This window comes from Trachurus japonicus, chromosome 10 (genome assembly GCF_045865225.1).
Source record: "Trachurus japonicus isolate A0001 chromosome 10, Traja_1.0".
NCBI classification, from domain to species: Eukaryota; Metazoa; Chordata; class Actinopteri; order Carangiformes; family Carangidae; genus Trachurus; species Trachurus japonicus.
In genome coordinates, this window is record NC_140916.1 from 20,376,739 (window position 1) to 20,400,240 (window position 23,502).

Genomic DNA, 23,502 nt, shown 5'->3' on the forward strand with positions numbered 1-23,502 from the left:
ATTGTGTGATTATTATTGTGTGGACATGATCTTATTTAGATCAACAGAGATCTATATGGAAAAATGACCCACTAACTATACATCACAGAAAACCAGGGTGTTTATAGCTACACTCAATCCTAATGTGAAAGTTGTTGGCTCATAGTTACGCACCCACAGAGATTTCAAACAAATTAGAATTTATAGCATTCTTTAGTTATAGTCCAGTAATTTTAGGCCAAAAAAGGGGTCAACGTTAAACAAATTGCAACAGAAGCAAACTCAACTGATTTTGTATCCTCAGCATGTCCTGAGTGAAGGAAAAAAAGCCCCGAAGAATCCCATTAGGGGAAAGTTTCGAAAAACACCCAAACATATCCCATTTATACGCATATAAAAAAAAATTTTCACGTGTATAGGGTAAAATTTTTAACCTTTAGATATCTCCATGAAAATTACTGAGTTGATTACTTACATTAAGACAAACAAAAAATGTATTACAAGTTTTTTGAAATTCTTTGTTAACATGAGCAAGTTTGCATAAATTTGCATAAATCCCACCGCTTTGACGGCACATGTATATATGAAGTTGCTGTGGTGGTACCGGCATGAAAATTGGAATGAGTTGACTCCATCGGTCAACCAACAAGTTGACCACTTTAAATTTCAAGATGACTGCAATTTTTCAAGACAGCCACATCCTTAGTAGAGCAGGTATGACATGAGCCAACAGTGCATAATCCAATTACGTATGGCTAATTTGCATACATACAACACCTGATCTAAACATTGAGTAGAGCAGGTGAAAATGTCTTGTTCAATCTTGTTAACATATAATATGTTACACAAGACATACAAGACATTTTCAACTGCAATATGATATTACAGTTAAAAAACGTAAGGAATGGAACCAAAGGCTACCCATGAGCATTAATAGAGACGGAGCATGCCATACCTGCTCTATGTGGCTGTCTTGAAAAATTGCAGTCATCTTGAAATTTAAAGTGGTCAACTTGTCGGTTGACCGATGGAGTCAACTTATTCCAATTTTCATGCCGGTACCACCACAGCAACTTCATATATACATGTGCCATCAAAACGGTGGAATTTATGCAAATTTCTGCAAATTTTCTCATGTTAACAAAGAATTTAAAACAACTTGTAATACATTTTTTGTTTGTCTTAATGTAAGTAATCAACTCAGTAATTTTCATGGAGATATCTAAAGGTTAAAAATTTTACCCTATTCACGTGAAAAATTTTTTTTATACGCGTATAAATGGGATATGTTTGGGTGTTTTTCGAAACTTTCCCCTAATGGGATTCTTCGGGGCTTTTTTTTCCTCACTCAGGACATTCTGAGGATACAAAATCAGTTGAGTTTGCTTCTGTTGCAATTTGTTTAACCTTTTCTCATAAAATGACTGGACTATTATTGCATTATCTAATATCGTCTGTCTTTGCAGTCTAAAATAAAGTGAATGTGTTTTTTAAATGCACAAATAGTTTACAAAAGGATTGACTGTAGTCAAAGTCCTTCTGCTGTAGTATAGTGTTTGGTTTGGCCACAGTGTAGAAGTGTGGTTAAATGTGTTTTCACACACTGCCACCTCCTGAGAATCTCACTGAAAATTACAAATGTTGGGTATCATCAGATTTCACAACCTTTCCTCAAGTAAAACTGTCATCATGCAACTCAAATCTTTGGGAAACTGAGAAAACTAGGAAAACATGTGTTTAAGATAGACACAAGTCAAAATTCAGATAGTAACACTCAAACCTTTGACTGAGTAAACGTGATAAAATAAAATAAAAATTGACGATAAATAAGTTGTCAACATTATGAGGTGAAAAGACAAGATTTTGACTTTTCACCTGCAGCTCTGGCTGAAGAAACCACACTGTTCATGTTCACAGATGTTCATGGTCTATGAACTGAAAGATCAGCAAAGCGGTTCCTCATTTCCTCATGTGGAAAGCACAAGTGTAGCTCTTTGGTTTGCTGTTGTGTTTTTCGGTGTGACCATGATCTTGTTTCTCCATGACAGAACACTTTATGCAAGATTTGATTGACTTTTGGTCAAAATAAGGTCTTCATCTGTGTAAGACCATGAAGTAGAAGTTAACAGATAGGTAGAATAACAGATGTTGTACCATAATGAATTAGATTATTACAGGACAGTAACAGATCTTTGGTATCTTGCGTGATGTGACTTCTCATTATTGGGTTGTAACTGTTGTTTTTTTTTGTCTCTTGCGGAAACCCAAGGGTGTGTGTGTGTGTGCACAGGTATGATTTCACTTCCATTTTTTGGGGCCACATCAAGAAGAAAAAAAAAGAAAAAGAAAACAATACCATCTTAGCAACACTGGTTGAGACATGCTGAAATGAAATCCTGGACACAAAAATATTATCAAATGCAGCCTTGAGATTCAGTTTCATGTGATTTCAACAGAGTGGTAATAGAGCGTTTCCCTCTAGATGTTTTTTGACATCATCTACAATGCTGTTATAGGCTCACGCTTGCAAGGAGAAGTGAGACAGTTACTTTATTTCCTGTCCTCTGACTCCTCAAACTAACCCACACCCACTTGTTGTTTCCTCTCAGTATCAGGCACCACACCGAAGCAGTTACTCATTGATTTATTTCAGGAGCTTTATTTGTGCTGAATTCATTATTTTCTTTTTCCAGATTTTGTTATTATTATTTTGGATGACAGAGGAGTATGGAGCAAGTTCTGTTTTTTCTTGTGATGTTAGCAGGTGTTACTCATGGTAAGATCCTAATTAGAAAATCAAGATTAAACACTGTGCAAGCCTACTGAAAGAGCATGCCATGCTTGACTTACTCATGCTAAGCTGTGTATTTTCCTCACCTTTTTGCAGTTGCTGAGGCTACATGCAGTAACACACAGAACACGTCTCTGTGCTCCGTCACTGTTGGAGGATCTCTGTATATCCCAGTGATAGCCAATGCCAGTGGCCACCAGGTGTGGTGTAAGAAACAGCTCACCGGTGAAACCATTTATGTGTTCTCTCTGAAGAAAAAGCTGACGATATCTGGACCATTTATAAACAGAACAGAGTTTTTCATCAACAACGGGACATTCAAAATGAGCAATGTGAAGATGAACGACTCTGGTGAATACATCATAGAGGCATTTGATTCAAAAGGCGTCCAGGTGAAACAGATTCATGTCCGGCTGGATGTTAAAGGCAAGTATTACATCACTTTATCATGACAGGGGAGTTAAGTTAACTTGAAACCTTAAAAATGGAATTCAACATTAATCAAAGACTGTTTTTCGAGTGTTAATTGAGTGTTGTTATGATGCTGTTTATAAAAATCTAAGGCTGAAGCTATACTGTTATTTACTCTGTCCAGCATACTCTCCTTATATGACTCTAAATCTCCAGAGAGAATTACTGAAGTAATGTGCTTTCCGCGTTAGTCACAGATTATTTGCACATGCCCTTTTTTTGGCATTGATGATGAAAGGTGTTGTAAAGACGGAGCACTCGTGTGGTGCTTTAACAGGAAATGAGTGTGGTTTAACAGAAGGTTTCAGTAACTGTCATTTTGTGTGTTTTTTTTTCTTTAAATAAATTTAGTTTTTGACAAATCTTTATTAACCATGCAGTAGAGTACGCACATGTTAAATTTGTCAGTTTTCTCAGAGAATAAAAAGCTTGAAATGAAGTGTGGCGTTAGTTTGGGCAGTAAACACTTACAGGTAAGTCACACTTGTATGCAGGCTGGCAGCTCCAGGTGGCTGCACTGATTGGCTCATCCAGGAATATGTGTCCGGCAATTTCACACCCAAACAGGTGTGCTGTGACATTATTAACCAACGTTTATCAAGCTTACCTTCTCTTCACCATTGCAACCTCCTCTAAAGGATCTGTTCTTGCTTTAACTAAGATTTAATGTTCATGAGTTAATTAATGGATGGCAGAAGCTTTTTATTTTTTTATTTTATTTTTTAAAATTAAATACAACTGTATAACCATGTATACTATGATTGGTCATTTTCTTGAAACTTTGAACCATGTATCATGGTTCCTGCTCTGTAGCAACAGATATAGATCAGTATTTTGATGTTTCACTCTGACTCTTAGCTTGAATTCATAACCAGCATGAATATCTGTGTCAGAGCGGAAATCATGAACAAAATGTCATGTATCAATAAATAAATCAGACTCTTTTTTTTCATGTCATATACAGGTTGTGAATATATACAGCATCATTACCAGTGTCGTCTCTCTCTTTTTTTTTTTTTCTAGAAAAGCCGATTCCCATCTGGATCCCAGTCTCAGGCGGAGTTGGTACTCTGCTGCTGATATTGACAATTTCCTGTTGTGTGTACATGTGCTGTAGGAAGTCAGGTAAGACATAATAGACCCTGATCTATAAAGGTCAATGAGTAATAAGTGCATATCAGTAAATACTTTGGTGAAATACAGCTGCTTTAAGTGTTTTTTGTCTTATTCGTTGCAGACTCAGGCACAGTATAACACACAATAAACATCTTCACAATGAGTTTGGACTTTGATGAACTAACTGTGGATCACTTGGTTCATCAGTTGCCAGTGACTGAACGTCTCCACGAGTCAACAGCAAACAGGAATTTCATCATGTCTGGAAGCTGGAAAAGATTGTGCAGTTTTCTTTTTGTATCTGCCATTAACACCTGTGTACCAGTGGTACACTGTTATATCCTTCATGTTATATAATACTAATCAAATTCGGGAAGTCACTGATCAGAATAAAGTGGGGTACATCTTTGTACTCTTTTTTTTTTCAAACACAATTTCTTTTATTATTGTCAGTGATTTGTAAATATACTATATATTTGATAGATACTATGCAATACAGTACATTGTCTTGTTTGCAGACAAGACAGATGTTTTCAAATGTTTTCAACAGCATGTAGGTTTCTGTGTAGAAGAGTTGAAAGTCAATTTGTGTAAGAATAAAGTAAAATCTCAAACCTGCATGATTTTACAGTAATAGTGTCTCACTTCGTCCTTTATCAATTCAAATGAAGGGAGATTCAACAATGTGCACGTGAACATTTTACAGGTGTATTATCGAAACCGGCGGACTCTTAGATTTGGATGACGTGGAACAGGCAAAATTGGTGCGGGAATAGACAAAATAGTAGCCTAGAAATCTAGACGCACCCTAGCGGCAGCAAATATATTTGCTCCGTAGGTGGGTCTAGAAACGAGCCATAGGAACTTTTTGAGTCTCAAACACCGATTGTGTTCACCAATCACAGCGCTCTATCTGTTTAGAGAGTCGTTGGGCGGGCTTAACGCGATGGCGACATACATTTTAATTGGCTTGTCAGGCTAACGTCATCCTGCTCGCTTGAAAGACAGCCTTCATCCCGCCTTCATCCCGCCCCCCTGGATTGAGCCGAGGTCTACCGGTCGTTGCAGACTAGACATTTTAATGATAGTCTGGCTTGTCAGGCTAACAAAATAGATCTTTGTGGAAAAATGAACCTTCATTTGTTTCACTTTCTGAAGAATTTAGTTACCGCAATATCCTTTTTCATATATAATGGTAAAACATGACATGTGATAGCCTACTTCTCATGACTTCTGCTTCTGACACAGCTTTTATAACTTTTTCTTTGAAGTCCATATTGTACATAAAACTGAAATTTGAGTTTTGATTGACATGAAATTACGTCTTGAATCATGGAGAGAATAATTTGAGCATCTGTAACACCATAAATGTGGAACTGATATGTCCAATTAAATCCTGTTTAACTTTACCATCTTCCTCAAGTTACACATGATGATAATTGCTGTCAAACAGTGCAGACTTGCATCCTGGGTATGAACACAGCAATCGGTGACCTCACTAAAACATCTTTTACCTAAATTTCATTAGATGATGTTGATTTTCACAGTTTCATCCATATTTGTCAGTGTGTTTTTGTCTGTGTTGTCACAGCAGCAGTTAGCCTTTGTGTTAATGTCCTCTTGCCATGTGTTAACACCTATGTATTAGTCGTCTTGCATGCATTGGCCACTACTTCCTCTTCCCCCTCTCTATTGTAAAAATAACCCGAGTGGTTATTTCTACGAACTTCTCATCACATCGACACATTTCAGACTCCTCAGTGTTGCAAGTGCATGTTTGTGCTCATGTAAAGAAGAGAAATTTCTCTTAAATCTTCTGACTGGGTCAACAGAGGCTGAAGAGTTTTGAGACATGGAGGCTGTGGTTGGACTGATGCTGATGCTGCAGTTTCTTGTGGTGAGCATCTTTTTTTTTCTCATGTTTGTTTGTTTTTAAACTTTGTTACTGCCATACTGCCTAGGCTACCTCTGAAATAAAGCGAGCTAAGCTTCCTTTGGTTTAGATTTCAGTCATTGTGGATAAATTATTTCATAAGAAAGTAACAAAGCAAAATTTATAATTTATAATTCTATAATTTCATCAGTGGCGTCATTTCAGTTTTAGACAAGGTATGGCAAGGATTAACCGCTAACTAACCGACAGCAAAGTTTAACAGCAAAGTCAGAATAAATTTAATCTGGAAACAAATTAAAATTTTCACAAGAATTAAGTTGAATGAGTGATTCCTCCTGTTGCTGCTGTGTTTCACTACATTCAGGTAGCCTAATGTTAGACAGGGGCTTGCTTGGGACTTGTTTGTCTCAATTAGAAGTTTTTGTGATTTGTGACAAGATAAACAGCCTCCACACTCCACAGACAGCTGTCATTAGCCTGTTAGACATGAAACAGTTTGAGAGCCAAATGCCACAGATTGTTATCAGGCCTTTAAGGCACGAATAATGATTGCAAAATGAATTCACTAAAGAGGCTCCACATTTGTACATGAGTTGTTGAGTGAAATGTTTGTGTCTGCTTATTTCATGGCGCTCTACTTAGGGTTAGGGTTTATATGTATGTTTTATATGTATATTGTGAGACACTGCAAAATCAATCAGTTTATGTTTTGCCCCTTTTTTTGTTTCTTAAATTTCTTATATATTATTAAATTTCACTTCATTCATTTCACATTTCACATACTCTGGTTGTTTTAAACATTTTCTCGAAAACTTGCCAAAAGTACATTTTGTTTTCTTTGGTAAGTTTTAGGAGTTTATTACATTACATTAAAATGTTAAGATAAATGTATGTGTGTCAGAATCTAATGAGAGGACACAGAGAGGATGAGGACAAATGTAAATGTTGAGCTTCAAACTGGTCGAGGACCTCTTGAAGCATTGTGTAACTTTGTGTTAATCTTCAGCTCCTGGCATGAGTGCCTCTAAACCTATGGTCAAGATGCAATAACAATAATCAATAATATCAAGATTACATAAACCTTATGTTACAAGTATAAATACTTTCAAAATATTTTTTGGAGTTTCGATTTACATTTTCAACTCAGCTGATTTCTGGGATGGTGATAACGTCGAGACTCATCATCCTCGCAGTCCAGTCTGATGGTAGAATAAACTTCTGTTCACTGAAGAAACTGATGTTTGTGTAACAACTTGTCGGGGACTTTTGGAGTGATGCCATATTGTAGTTCTTGTTTTATAAGGTTGTGTTGCCTTGAAGTTCTTCTTTCAATATGATACAGTCCAGTACAACAATAGCAGTAAACACAGATGTCCTCAGTAATATATGTGATTACATTTACACATTTAAAATCATGTCAACAAAAACAACTTGAGTATCACAAAGGTAAATGTCACAGTGGAGCGACTGGATTGGATTAAAGTATGCTGTAGGGGTGCACCCTCTATGTGTAGTAGTTAGTATAGCTGTCAAAGACATGTAAATATAGATAACACAGAAGAATAGAGGAACAACAACTAGAGAAATGAAAGAACTGAGAGCATCAAGAAAATATCTACAGGAAGATGACAGAGGGTTTCTGTCTTGGGCTCTAGCTAGTGACTATGTTGAATTCACTTCTGTTTTCACCTCCATATGTGCAATTTTCACAGCTTCTGCCTTAAAGCTGATCACAATCAGGTGCCACTTCCGATTGATCAGCTCCGATGCTCAGCCACCATCAGCTCAGACTGAACACTGAGACATGGCCACTCTGGTGGGACTGTTGCTGATGCTGTTTGCAGTCTGTCCAAGTGAGCTTGTTTGCTATTTGAGATATTCATATGTGGTTGACTGAATATTGGATGTATTGTATTAAAAACACAATTTGTATTGTTGTTGACTTAATCAGTCGTAGCCAATAACTACACTGATCCAGAATGGAAATGAATAAAAAATAAATCAGCTGTAAATTCAAGGATAGTGTCATGTCCATGGATAAATCTCAGTGTGTGTTTCCCTCAGCTCCTGTGTCCTCAGCTGTGGAAACCCACTGTGACAGCAGACAGGATGGAGCTCAGTGTTATGGAGCTTTGGGAGGAACTCTGGTCCTACGGCTGGTGGACAGCGCCTCAGACATATTCAGATTCACACTGAAGTTCAACACAACAAAGATAATACTCAATGTGAAAGAGAATAGGATTGTAACTAATCTGTTAGAAAGCAGATCCATGTTCACTCCCAGTGATGGAACATTTAGGATCAATGATCTGAGCAGGAGTGATGGTGGTGAATATACCCTTGATATGTTTAATTCCCAAGGACAGAAATTAGACCCACGGACTCTACAGCTGTTCATCCAAGGTAAATAACTGTTTTGTTTTCTGTTGAATTCATTAATACTGACCGACCACATACATCATACAGTATTTCACTGATAAACCTCTCCAGCCTGCTCCTTATTGGTTTCCCTCAGCTCCTGTGTCCTCTGTGCTGCTGGACCATCACTGTCTGTCCCAGGGAGAGTTGAAGGTGTCCTGTCTCTCTGAGGGAGGGGACAGTCCTGAGTACAGCTGGACTCTGGACGGACGCACACTGACAGATGACAAGCTCCTCTCTGGAAATAATCAGACTAACACCATCATACTGAAACAAGACGTCTCAGGACTTCTAACCTGCTCAGTCAAGAACAATGTCAGTCTTGTCTCTGATAAAAAGCAGATTTCTACTTGTGGTGAGTGAGAACATGAGTAGAAAACAGCATGACGATGCAGACACTGATGATTTTGGTTGCTCTGTACAGTACATCAGTTATACTTCATCTGTTTCTTTCCCATAAGGCTTCATCTACATTGAATGTGACATTAATGGGACACACATATCAAAGTGGGTGTATGCAGCCAAAAACACACTGTGTATTGAGTCGACAACCCAGACCACGGCCACAGAAATGGAGCCATCTTATGTTGGTAGGCGGATGAAATTAAAGTGTCCACCACTCACATTGTAACTCCAGTTCTTCTAATATGGGGAGAGAACTTTAATCAGAGGGAATCAGCTGTATGTTTAGCAAGTCAATTAAAATATGTTATTTAATGTTTGAAGTTTAAGGGCAGAGGGCAGGAAAGAAGAATGATAGTAGCCTCACTTCTTCAGTCCAGCATGTAATTTTAATCCTTTTATTATTTTCTTTTGGTTCACAGTAACCCAACAAATGCTAGAAATGCAAATTGTCAAATGTATTATTGCCTAACTTTAAAACATAGTGTGAAGGGTGAGGGTTAGCTATTGATTTCACAAGACACCTGCTATTCAACTTGCTCAAATAAAAAGATAACAGTTGTTTACCACTTTTCCCAGCTGTGGAAACCCACTGTGACGGCAGACAGGATGGAGCTCAGTGTTATGGAGCTTTGGGAGGAACTGTGGTCCTATGGCTGATGGACAGTGTCTCAGACATATACAGATTCCTATTGAAGTTCAACACAAAAATAATACTCAATGTGAAAGACAATAAGATTGTAACTAATCTGTTAGAAAACAGATCCATCTTCACTCCCAGTGATGGAACATTTAGGATCAATGATCTGAGCAGGAGTGATGGTGGTGAATATACCCTTGAAATGTTTAATTCCAAAGGACAAATATTAACGCCACAGACTCTACAGCTGTTCATCCAAGGTAAAACATTTTTTTGCTTACCGTGGACACATCTAATATTATATTTATATACATAATATATCTCATTGTGGGCGGCACGGTGGTGCAGTGGTTAGCACTGTTGCCTCACAGCAAGAGGGTTCTGGGTTCGAACCCGCCGGCCGGCTGGGGCCCTTCTGTGTGGACTTTGCATGTTCTCCCCGTGCATGCGTGGGTTCTCTCCGGGTACTCCGGCTTCCTCCCACAGACAGACATGCAGCTTAGGTTAATTGGTGACTCTAAATTGCCCATAGGTGTGAATGAGAGCGTGAATGGTTGTCTGTCTATATATGTGTCGGCCCTGCGATAGACTGGCGACCTGTCCAGGGTGTACCCCGCCTCTCGCCCAAAGTCAGCTCACCCGTGACCCTAGTGCAGGATAAGCGGTATAGAAAATGAATTAATGAATCTCATTGTCTGCATACAGTATATCTATATCTACCTTGTTGCTTATTAAAAACCAACACTGGCAACATGAAACATCATCATTCAGTTTTTCCCCCCACAGCTCCTCTGTCCTCTGTGCTGTTGGTCTCTGAGTGTCTGTCCCAGGGAGAGGTGAAGGCGTCCTGTCTCTCTGAGGGAGGGGACAGTCCTGAGTACAGCTGGACTCTGGACGGACGCACACTGACAGACGACAAGCTCCTCTGTGGAAATAATCAGAATAACATCATCATACTGAAAGACGACGTCTCAGGACTTCTGGCCTGTTCAGTTAGGAACCATGTCAGTCATGTCTCTGATGAGAAGCAGATATCCACCTGTAAAGGTGAGAAAACTTTTGATGTTGCTCACCATTATGCTGCTGCTGTCACACTGAACATCATATGACATCATGAATCTGTTTTCTTGCTCAGATGCAACAGCCTCACACACTCTACAGTCACTTTTAAACATTTCTACTATCAATAGACATTAATCAGTCACAGTAACTTGGACCTCCACCATGAGTCACTGATATTATAGAATCACTAGACATGAACTCTGCCGTCATTGTGTTGATATAACAACTGGTCTTTGTGCCTCTTGTTTGAACAGGTCGCTCTCTGCTCATATGTGGTTTGCTGCTCGCCATGGCAACTTTGTTGGTCGGTGGCATTTTCCTTTTTTTTCATTTGAAGAAGAGGAAGTACGAGAAAACCAAAGTCACCCCACCAGCAATGGATTATGAGAACTCCTTCTCAGTGATTGAACTGAGGGGTTGACCTGATCATTTACATTTTACAGGATACTGTCAGTTTATCAGCTCAGTGTAAATAAATGAAATGGTTTGTGCTTCAATGAGTGTGCAGTATTGTGTGCTGAATTGTTGTAGGTGTGTGGCAGTGTCACAGACACATTTAGTGCTAAATATAGCCTATTACTACTGTATTAACTTCCAAGATTGAATGTGACAGTATAAATAAAGCTTTTAGTGTCATATTAGTAAGGCAACTTATAATGATTTTGGAAGTTAGTTCAGTGTCAATGTTCATGTTGTTGTTGTTGTTGTTGTTGTTGTTTTACATTTTAAAAATCTTTAAACATTATGCATATGTTTTTTTTTTTGGAATTTCATTATTTGGGAAAAGTTGAATTCTCATGTTCATGAACATCACTGATGTAAACAAACCTTTTCTCTTTTAAGCATTTATCATTAAACGCTGAAATCACAGGAAGTAGTTTTTTGTTGTTTTTGTTTTCTACATTAAAAACATCAGTCTGCAAATCTGTCCCTTTTAAAGCAGCTGAGCTTCATTTTCTTTTAAACTGCACAGATACAGATGATCATTCTCAAACTAAAGATTCAATCCAGTGAGATGGATCAATGAACCATAAAGCAGTTGCCCAAACGCCTCAACTGAATGGAAAGCCACAACCCACCTTGACTTTTGCATTGTGTTGTGGCTTTTTCTTTGTGCACCCATCTGGGCACTAGTAATTTCAATGCCCAAAAATTACTTCTTTTTTTTAAAGGAAATGTCTTAAGATTCAACAGTCGGTCTCCAGTGATTATGTGTAAATAAATATTTGAATGTTCATGTTCATCTAATGAGAGGACACAGAGAGGATGAGGACAAATGTAAATGTTGAGCTTCAAAGTGTTCTGTTAGGACTTCTTGAAGCATTGTGTAACTTTGCGTTAATCTTATGGTCAGGATGAAATAACAATTATCAATAATATGCTTGGGTGTTTAGCTCAGTTGGTAGAGCACCCACCCCCATGTGTTGAGGCTACAGTCTTCACTGCAGGTGGCCCCGGTTCGAATCCTGCATCGAGCGGCCCTTTCCTGCGTGTCATTCCCCCTCTCTCTGCCTCCCCATTTCCTGTCTCTCTCTCTCGACTGTGCTGTCAATTAAAGGCCAAAAAGCCCCCAAAAATATACTTAAAAAAAAAAAAAAGATGGAGGTGATGATGCCTGAACTCAGATACTCCGTCTGGGCCAACGCCCTTCCTGGGTTTCACCACACTAAGCACCTGCCTCACCTCATGCTCCTTTACTGTGAGTGGGGGAGGGCTGGGGGCTGGAGTGGGTGATGGTGGAAGGGCTGACGGCTGGTGTGCAAAAGCTGATGTATGACATAAGTGAATGATGACGGTTGTCCTGCTGTAAACCTTCCAATGTGTTGTACTCAAAGCAGTCCTGAAGCTGAGAGAGTATACTACTGGTTGGATAGTTTTAGTGACAGGTGGAGATCTTCTTCTGAGGGGAGTGTATGCAGGTGAGATCAACTGAGAGAGGTGGTCTGACAGGCCCAGGTGGGGCAGGGGAATAGCTCTGTCTGCATGCTTAGTGTTCAAGTATAGATACATGATCCAGAGAGTTCTTCCCTCTAGTTGAGCATTTTACACTACAGACTTCAGGTCAGCCTGGTTGAAATCGCCGGCTATGATGTGTGCGCCATCTGGGTGGTAACACTGCTGTTTGTTTATGACACTGAGCAAGAGTGACATCATGGCTACCAATAGCTCTTGTGATAGAAAAAATCTGCAAGTAGCAATGTTGTAAAGGTGCAGCTTAAAAAGTGGCAGTATATCTGTCACACACACAATATGTTTTTGTTACAGAAGAATAAAGGAACAACAATTAGAGAAATGAAAGAGTAGGGGGTGTAAAGAAAACATGAAAGAGGATCAGGACAGGCGCCATCAGCTCAGACTGAACACTGAGACATGGCCACTCTGGCTGGACTGTTGCTGATGCTGTTTGGAGTCTGTCCAGGTGAGCTTGTTTGCTATTTGAGATATTCGGTAACCCTTTAATTTCCAGGCCGTTAATTACGTCATAATATCAAGAAATTACTCAGAAATAATGATTAATTGCCTAGTAATGTCAAGAAATTGCCTAGAAATAACGGTCAATTTCATAGTAATAATGAGAAATATAGCCAGGAAATAACTTTTAATTGTGTAGAAATAGCCCAGTAATAATGGTAAATTGTGTAGTAATGTTGAGAAATATAGCCCAGAAATAACAATTAATTACATGGTAATGTCAAGAAATATAGCAAAGAAATGACACTCTAGTAATATAGACAAGTTGTAGTAGTAGAATTGCAGTGAATTACTGCTAAGTATTGGGTAATTACAGAGTAAACAGCCTGTCATTTCCATGATATAGTCAAGTACTTTCAGTGTGATTAACCTGATGTAATTGTAATTTCCACAGTCTTACCTTATGGTTAGCTGCAATATCTGTTTCCCAAAAGCAAATGGTAGATCTGGCAACTGCTGGAAATGTCACCGTAGTTAACCCATAATTACCTTTCTGGTGCCTGCAAAGTGTAGTGGACTTTGTTCCTTAGAAACGTATGGGTAGTTTCAGCATAACTAACATGGTTATGAGAACTTCCACTGTAATAGTCTTGCCCAGTGGAAATGTCACCGTAGTTAACCCATAATTACCTTTCCACTGCCTGTAAAGTGTAGTGAGCTTTGTTCCTTAGAAACGTATGGGTAGTTTCAACATAACTAACATGGTTATGAGAACTTCCACTGTAATAGTCTTGCCCATAACCCATTTGGATGAAAGATGGTAGATGTGGCAACTGCTGGAAATGTCACCGTAGTTAACCCATAATTACCTTTCTGCTGCCTGCAAACTGTAGTGGGCTTTGTTCCTTAGAAACGTATGGGTAGTTTCAACATAACTAACACAGTAATAAGATCTTACACTGTAATAGTCTTTCCCAGTAACCCATTTGGATCAAATGTATAAATATTTTCCAACAAAGATAAGCTACGTACCATGAAATGTCACAACATGAACTCTTTTTAGGAACATAGAAGCCATTTCCAAATAATGGAGGAGATAATTACCTTCACATTTTATATTAAGTGTACAATATTCCTGCTATAACCTATCCACCTTTTTCTGAACTTCATAGAAGAAAGGCAAAGTAGATTAGAGTACATGAATGGGATGTTGTCCTGTTAAATCTCAAAACTCATATTCACATGTTCCCATGAAGAAAATACAATGAAGCTGTTTTCAGTTGTTTTTAATAATTTCCCTGCTTATGTCAGCGTACTGGAACATTCCCAGTAGAGTTATTCCCTTTCCGATACCAGTATTGGAAATGCCTCCGATACCACCAAAAATGTTGGCATCGGTATCAGCAGTAGGCTACTGGAGTCCAGGTGTAGCCGGGACGGTCTACTGCGTTGTGTTCTGTGCACAATAACACGGGACGCAGGGCTGGGTTCACACTCAGGTTTATTCCTGTATGATGGCAACATAAAACAAAAAGGATGTGAATTAAATGGTCATCTTCTCCATAAAAGTCCTCTCTCAGTCAGGAACAGTGCAGACTGACAAATGCAGCACTATTTCTCCCAAAAAACTATCACATTTCTTCACATGGTAAAACATACAAGTAAACATCTCTAACATAACAATGGAGGCTGAGCAACCACACACATACCTGTATGATGGCGACATAAAACTAAATGGATGTGAATGAAATGGTCATCTTCTCCATAAAAGTCCTACCACACAAAAAATAAAATACATTTAGCATGTAGGCTAGTACATGGAGGACGCATTGACACATGCACACCACACACACATGCACACCACACACACACGCACGCACGCACACTCACGCACACACACAGGGAGAAATCGCGGCAAAATAACTGTCTCTCTCTTGCTCAAAACAGCTCTTAAAACACACTACACGACAGAAAACACCATTCCAAACAGTTTTAGATTAACATTTGTTCATTAAATTGGCAATAAAACTCAACAAATGTAACTTTTCGGTCCCGGAGCCTCAACTACATACCTCTCTCAGTCAGGAACAGCGCAGACTGACGAGAGAGAAGGGAGCGACGTGCGTCATATCCGCAGACTTTCAAAATAAAAGATCGGTTTTGTAAAAATGAAAGAAATACAAAAATAAAACCACAAAAATTTGAATTATATTAACAATAATCCATATTTAAAGTAAAAAGAAACCAAAACAAATCATCTGATGGATTTTGGTGAAATTAATAACAATAAAATAAACACCAAAATGTGTAGTAGTTTCCTTTTTCTGTTTATCTGTGGCCCACAACATCATTTTAATTATTATTATAATAATTATTATTCTATTCTAGCTGCATGTTGTATTTATAACCCACAGATAAACACATGTGGTATCGGATCGGTGCCTATAACAGATAGAAAAAGGAAACGACACATTTTATTGTTATTAATTTCACTAAAATCCATCTGATGATGTGATTTAAGTTCTTTTTTACTTTAAATATGGATTATTGTTAATATAATTCAAATTTTTGTGGTTTTATTTTTGTATTTCTTTCATTTTTACAAAACCGATCTTTTATTTTGAAAGTCTGCGGATATGACGCACGTCGCTCCCTTCTCTCTCGTCAGTCTGCGCTGTTCCTGACTGAGAGAGGTATGTAGTTGAGGCTCCGGGACCGAAAAGTTACATTTGTTGAGTTTTATTGCCAATTTAATGAACAAATGTTAATCTAAAACTGTTTGGAATGGTGTTTTCTGTCGTGTAGTGTGTTTTAAGAGCTGTTTTGAGCAAGAGAGAGACAGTTATTTTGCCGCGATTTCTCCCTGTGTGTGTGCGTGAGTGTGCGTGCGTGCGTGTGTGTGTGGTGTGCATGTGTGTGTGGTGTGCATGTGTCAATGCGTCCTCCATGTACTAGCCTACATGCTAAATGTATTTTATTTTTTGTGTGGTAGGACTTTTATGGAGAAGATGACCATTTCATTCACATCCATTTAGTTTTATGTGGCCATCATACAGGTATGTGTGTGGTTGCTCAGCCTCCATTGTTATGTTAGAGATGTTTACTTGTGTGTTTTACCATGTGAAGAAATGTGATAGTTTTTTGGGAGAAATAGTGCTGCATTTGTCAGTCTGCACTGTTCCTGACTGAGAGAGGACTTTTATGGAGAAGATGACCATTTAATTCACATCCTTTTTGTTTTATGTTGCCATCATACAGGAATAAACCTGAGTGTGAACCCAGCCCTGCGTCCCGTGTTATTGTGCACAGAACACAACGCAGTAGACCGTCCCGGCTACACATGGACTCCAGTAGCCTACTGCTGATACCGATGCCAACATTTTTGGTGGTATCGGAGGCATTTCCAATACTGGTATCGGAAAGGGAATAACTCTACTGGGAATGTTCCAGTACGCTGACATAAGCAGGGAAATTATTAAAAACAACTGAAAACAGCTTCATTGTATTTTCTTCATGGGAACATGTGAATATGAGTTTTGAGATTTAACAGGACAACATCCCATTCATGTACTCTAATCTACTTTGCCTTTCTTCTATGAAGTTCAGAAAAAGGTGGATAGGTTTATAGCAGGAATATTGTACACTTAATATAAAATGTGAAGGTAATTATCTCCTCCATTATTTGGAAATGGCTTCTATGTTCCTAAAAAGAGTTCATGTTGTGACATTTCATGGTACGTAGCTTATCTTTGTTGGAAAATATTTATACATTTGATCCAAATGGGTTACTGGGAAAGACTATTACAGTGTAAGATCTTATTACTGTGTTAGTTATGTTGAAACTACCCATACGTTTCTAAGGAACAAAGCCCACTACAGTTTGCAGGCAGCAGAAAGGTAATTATGGGTTAACTACGGTGACATTTCCAGCAGTTGCCACATCTACCATCTTTCATCCAAATGGGTTATGGGCAAGACTATTACAGTGGAAGTTCTCATAACCATGTTAGTTATGTTGAAACTACCCATACGTTTCTAAGGAACAAAGCTCACTACACTTTACAGGCAGTGGAAAGGTAATTATGGGTTAACTACGGTGACATTTCCACTGGGCAAGACTATTACAGTGGAAGTTCTCATAACCATGTTAGTTATGCTGAAACTACCCATACGTTTCTAAGGAACAAAGTCCACTACACGTTGCAGGCACCAGAAAGGTAATTATGGGTTAACTATGGTGACATTTCCAGCAGTTGCCAGATCTACCATTTGCTTTTGGGAAACAGATATTGCAGCTAACCATAAGGTAAGACTGTGGAAATTACAATTACATCAGGTTAATCACACTGAAAGTACTTGACTATATCATGGAAATGACAGGCTGTTTACTCTGTAATTACCCAATACTTAGCAGTAATTCACTGCAATTCTACTACTACAACTTGTCTATATTACTAGAGTGTCATTTCTTTGCTATATTTCTTGACATTACCATGTAATTAATTGTTATTTCTGGGCTATATTTCTCAACATTACTACACAATTTACCATTATTACTGGGCTATTTCTACACAATTAAAAGTTATTTCCTGGCTATATTTCTCATTATTACTATGAAATTGACCGTTATTTCTAGGCAATTTCTTGACATTACTAGGCAATTAATCATTATTTCTGGGTAATTTCTTGATATTATGACGTAATTAACGGCCTGGAAATTAAAGGGTTACCAGATATTCATTTGGTTGACTGTATTGGATGTACAGTATTGTATTAAAAACACATTTTGTATTGTTGATTTTATTCAGCCACACAATCAGTCATAGCCATTAGCCAATAACTGCACTGATCCAGAATGGAACATTTTGACCAAATTGATAAATGAATAAATAATAAATATGTAAATCAGGATTTCGAGGATAGTGTCATATCCATGGGTAAATCTCAGTGTGTGTTTCCCTCAGCTCCTGTGTCCTCAGACAGGATGGAGCTCAGTGTAATGGAGCTTCGGGAGGAGCTGTGGTCCTACAGCTGTTGGACAGTGTCTCAGACATAGACAAATTCCAACTGATGTTCACAACACAAACATATTACTGAATGTGAAAGAAAATATTTTTTTTTTTACATCTGTTACAAAACAGATTAATCTTCACTCCCGATGATGGAACATTTAGGAGCAATAACCTGAACGATGATGGTAAATATACCCTCGAAATGTTTCATTCCAATGAACAGAAATTAAAGTCACAGACTCCACAGTTTTTCGTCCTCTCTGGAAATAATCAGAACAGCACCATCATACTGAAACAAGATGTCTCAGGACTTCTGGCCAAGAATCATGTCAGCCATGCAGTGGTGTGCACAGGGAGGGGGCAGGGGGGGCAGTTGCCCCCCTAAAGTGCCCCCCTGTGAGCCAAAACGCATGCTAAAGTGCCCTCTTGGGAGCCAAAACGTGTGCTAAAGTGCCCTCTAGGAGCCAAAACGTGTGCTAAAGTGCCCTCTAGGAGCCAAAAGTGTGCTAAAGAGCCATAGGAGCCAAAACGTGTGCTAAAGTGCTCTCTTGGGAGCCAAAACGCGTGCTAAAGTGCTCTCTTGGGAGCTAAAACGTGTGCTAAAGTGCCCTCTAGGAGCCCAAACGTGTGCTAAAGTGCCCTCTAGGAGCCAAAACGTGTGCTAAAGTGCCCTCTTCAGTGGCGAGGACGCGTGTGCCCTTTTTTTCCTTTTCGCCCCTGCCTTTCAAAAAGTCTGTGCACGCCACTGCAGCCATGTCTTTGATAAAAAGCGGATTTCCACCTGTGGTGAGTGAGAACATCTCAAACAGTCTCCAATACATATGCAGAAGTGGATGCATCCTCTGGAGACAGCTTGATGACGTTGACACTGATAATCACCTCAGTCATAGTTGATTTGTTTCATGCCATAGGATTCATCTTCATAAACTGTACTTCAACAACCATGGTGACAGACACCACTGTGGGTCAGCTGCTGTTCAGTACTGTACAAATACAATTTATATGTCTCTTAATTAAAGCAGATCACTCCCTGCTCATGTGTACTTTCTGAGCGGCTCTGGCAGTTCTTTCAATAATTAGGATCACCATCTATTTCATTTGGAAGGAAAAGGAAAAACAAGAAATCCGACAGTTCTGCCATTAGACCGAGTATCCAGACAACTTTGTGATGGTTGACAAGAGAAATTCACCATTTGAACTTTGACTCTCTGAAATGAATACTTCAGTGTCATTTTGCTGTGTTAGCTCGTGTGTCTTTGTGGGTGTGACATTGGCATTTACAGTAAAAGTTTTTTGTCTTGATAAAAAAACATCCAGTGGACGTCATATCTGCAGCTGATCACAGAGCAGAGAGGACAGTCAATCTAACTTTTCTTTCATTCCCACTGCATTGAAGCAAAACACAAACATGTTTGATCATGAGTCTTTGACTTCTTCATGTAAATCAGCCCTTTTACAACACACCTAATACAAGGTAATCAATTTATACATTTACTTGGCTTTGTGATTTTGCCATCAAAAAATATTTGTTTTTTTCTTATTTTACTTTTTATTCGTTTTTGTGTTAACAAATACACATCATTAATACACAAAATAACTAAAATCAACACACCTTTATGTGAGAGGGTGTGACAATGTGAACTCCACCTATACACATAGTCACTATACAGTTGATGTGCATTTCATTTGAATGTATATCCACTAACTAGAACAAAATCCCTCCCAGCCGTCAGTCAAACAAATGCTCTGAGAAACAGTATTAGTTCATTTCCAAGTTTCAGTTTCCAGTCTGGACTGTCCATTCCTGATTTGTGTTATATTTGTTTTTTAATGTATGTTATGACAGCCCAAAGTGTCTTTTTGCAGTCTTATGACAACCTTAGATATACACCTATGGTTCAAGTGCTTTACTCATGAAACTCGGACTGAAACTTCCAGACTCAGTTGTAGCAGGTGTGAGGTTTCCCCCTGCTGGTTTACAGTGGTAGCCTACTGTCAGGAGCACAGTCAGATCTGTTGGGCTGCATGAAGATATCAGTTAGGCATCATTTACTGTAGCTGCATGCACCACTGGAGAAAAAAAAAGATTCTCCAAAATACTGACTCAAATTATGTTCAGTTGTAGCAGATGTCAAGTTGTTTCATATGAATGTACAGTATTACTTTAAAAAATGTTGTCACTCCATACTTCTAACTGTCCAGCATCCAAATACTGTTATTGCTTCAAATAATCTTTATGTAGAAACAATTGAATAGTTTAGATTTTTGCCATGTTAAGTAATAAATTAGTTAAATAATTTATGTTTTTCTACCAAAAGAAATCCACTGAGACCCTCTCAATTAAGAACTGTACTTCTATACCCTCATATTAATGTTGTTTATTGTTTAATTAGGGAGTAACACTGCGAGATACATGTTCTCCTGGCGAAGGCACATGCACACACAGAATACACATCTTCATTATGAGTTTGGACTTTGATGAACTAGCTCACTTGGTTTACTGAACGAGTCAGCAAACAGGACTTTCATCATGACTGGAAGGTGGAAAAGACTGTGTAGTTTTATTTTTGTATCTGCCATTAACACTTGTGTAGCACTGGTACAATGTTATGTCCTTCATGTTATATAATACTCATCATATTCGTGAAGTTACTGATCAGAATAAAGTGGTGTACTGTATATCTTTGTAGGCTACCCTTTTTTTCAGTATCAGTGGTTTGTTAATACTGTATGTTAAACATTTGGTAGGGTATGATTGTTTTTAATTAGTCATTTTTATCCATACAATTTTGAATATGATATGACGAGATGACTGAAAGCTTTTACATAATAGGAGGACGTAGCTATTAGATAGAAATATGGCATTAGCAGTGAAATAAGGTTGGACATGCCTGGGCAATAGAGGACGTTTGGTCACCCTAAATAGATAACGTTGTCTTTGATCATAACGTCAGCCAACATTAATGTGTAGCTACTGTAGCGACTAGACCTGTAGCGGTGAGGGGGAGGATGTGGTGTGGATGTACCTGCCTCCTGCTGTGTGCGTGCGTGAAGGGAGGGAGGGAGAGAGAGAGTTATTTTTTAACGGAAGCTATTTAAAATGTAGCAAAGTAAATAACTTCCAGTAGGCTACTTAAGTAAAAGTAAAATCACTGATTTTAAAAACAATCACTCAAAAAAGTAGGCTACTAGTAGGCTACACAAAAAAACTACTCAATTACAGTAATGAGAGTGTTGCAGTTAGCCTATGTGCCAATTATATGTATCACCCCTTTTGGCCACTACTTCCTCTTCCTCCTCTCAATTATAAAGATAAGTGGTTATTTCTACGAACTTCTCATCACATCGACACATCTCCGACTCCTCAGTGTTGAATGTGCATGTTGAGGGGAAGAAGAGGAGTTTGTCTAAGATCTTCTGACTTCAACAGAGGCTGAAGAGTGACAAGACATGGAGGCTGTGGTTGGACTGATGCTGATGCTGCTCGGAGTTTCTCATGGTGAGCAGCTTTTTTTAAAATTATTTTTTACCAGTGGGACTAGGCATCGTCTGCATTTTTACACTATTTGGAGTAAATTTGGACAGTGTGTGCATCTTATGGAGCTCAAATATGGACCCATGTTAATGATTCAGAAATTAATCAAATATAAACATGTTTTTATTATTATTATTATTATAATTATTTATTTTATTATTTTTAACTTTGAACTGTTACTGCCATACTTACTTCTGATATAAAGTGAGCTAAGCTTTCTTTGGTTTAATTCTCAGTTACTGTGGATAAATTATATTTCATATTTTATAAGAAAATAACAAATCTATTTTTGATAGCTATATTTTTTTATTTTAATGAAAAATTGGCCATTGATATAAGTGACAAAATGGTTGACAGTGACTCACTCATTAATATTTGCAGCAACTCTGTGACAATACAAGGCCAAGATGTAAAAATCATATGTGATGTATTTCATTACGAGTGCAAATAGGGCAATGATGGCAAAATTAATTCTCTAAAGAGGCTCCACGTTTGTACATCAGTTGCTGAAATGTTGTTCGCTTATTGCATGGCGCTCTTACACAAGAACTTGTTCCTGTCTGTATATTGTGAGACATTGCAAAATCAATCAGGTTACACGGTTCTTTTCTAATTTTGTTTGTTAAATTTCTTAGATATTATTAAATTCCACCTCATTTATTTCACATTTCTTGTTTTTACCATTTCTCTAAAACGTGCCAAAGGTATATTTCGCAAGTTTTAGGAGTTTCATAAAAATGTTCCAATAAATGTGCACTGTGAATGTGTTAGGTTACCGTCACTTACTGTAAACACAGCTTTATGCTTTACAGAAAATATTGTTACTGTATTAGCTAAACCCACTGATGATCACAGGCCTAAGTTGAGCTGCCAGTGAATTACTGTTGTTACCATGACGACTTGTAGTTTGATGCAGCAAACACTGTATTAGAAATCATCAGCTGTTCTATTTGAAACCTTTATAATTATAACCATTGGTTTTGATTTATTTATTTGTGTGTGTGTGTGTGTGTGTGTGTGTGTGTGTGTGTGCGTGTTCAATATCAGCTGTGGAAACCCACTGTGACGGCAGACAGGATGGAGCTCAGTGTTATGGAGCTTTGGGAGGAGCTGTGGTCCTACGGCTGGTGGACAGCGCCTCAGACATATTCAAATTCCAACTGGTGTTCAACACAAAAATAATACTCAATGTGAAAGAGAATAAGATTTCAACTAATCTGTTAGAAAGCAGATCCATCTTCACTCTCAGTGATGGAACATTTAGGATCAATGATCTGAGCAGGAGTGATGGTGGTGAATATACCCTTGAAATGTTTAATTCCCAAGGACAGACATTAGACCCACGGACTCTACAGCTGTTCATCCAAGGTAAATAACTGTTTTGTTTTCTGTTGAATTCATTAATACTGATCGACCACATACATCATATTTCACTGATAAACCTCTCCAGCCTGCTCCTTATTGGAAACTGTTTCTGGCTACATGTGTTTCCCACAGCTCCTGTGTCCTCTGTGCTTCTGGACCATAACTGTCTGTCCCAGGGAGAGTTGAAGGCGTCCTGTCTCTCTGAGGGAGGGGACAGTCCTGAGTACAGCTGGACTCTGGATGGACGCACACTGACAGATGACAAGCTCCTCTCTGGAAATAATCAGAATAACACCATCATACTGAAACAAGACATCTCAGGACTTCTGACCTGCTCAGTCAAGAACAATGTCAGTCTTGTCTCTGATGTGGACCAGATTTCTAGCTGTGGTGAGTGAGAACATG

The 23,502-nt window shown here is 38.5% G+C and overlaps 1 protein-coding gene across 1 annotated transcript; it reads left to right on the forward strand.

Annotated features, from left to right (window-relative positions):
- The first annotated feature begins 5,859 nt into the window (after window positions 1-5,859).
- LOC146979906 (uncharacterized) lies at window positions 5,860-11,440 on the forward strand. Its single transcript, XM_085789934.1, has 8 exons — window positions 5,860-6,254; window positions 7,964-8,104; window positions 8,316-8,654; window positions 8,767-9,024; window positions 9,131-9,259; window positions 9,651-9,971; window positions 10,498-10,758; window positions 11,028-11,440. Exons 2-8 carry the CDS (start codon window positions 8,056-8,058, stop codon window positions 11,192-11,194), a joined length of 1,524 nt encoding a protein of 507 aa, XP_085646060.1. The 5' UTR covers window positions 5,860-6,254; window positions 7,964-8,055; the 3' UTR covers window positions 11,195-11,440.
- The last annotated feature ends 12,062 nt before the right edge of the window (window positions 11,441-23,502 follow it).

Excerpts from the sequence above, each read along its gene's own strand:
- LOC146979906 (XM_085789934.1), top strand. The coding sequence starts at position 8,056 with ATGGCCACTCTGGTGGGACTGTTGCTGATGCTGTTTGCAGTCTGTCCA. Across the intron at positions 8,655-8,766 it reads TCTACAGCTGTTCATCCAAG|CTCCTGTGTCCTCTGTGCTG; the intron begins GTAAATAACTGT and ends GGTTTCCCTCAG. Across the intron at positions 9,972-10,497 it reads TCTACAGCTGTTCATCCAAG|CTCCTCTGTCCTCTGTGCTG; the intron begins GTAAAACATTTT and ends TTCCCCCCACAG.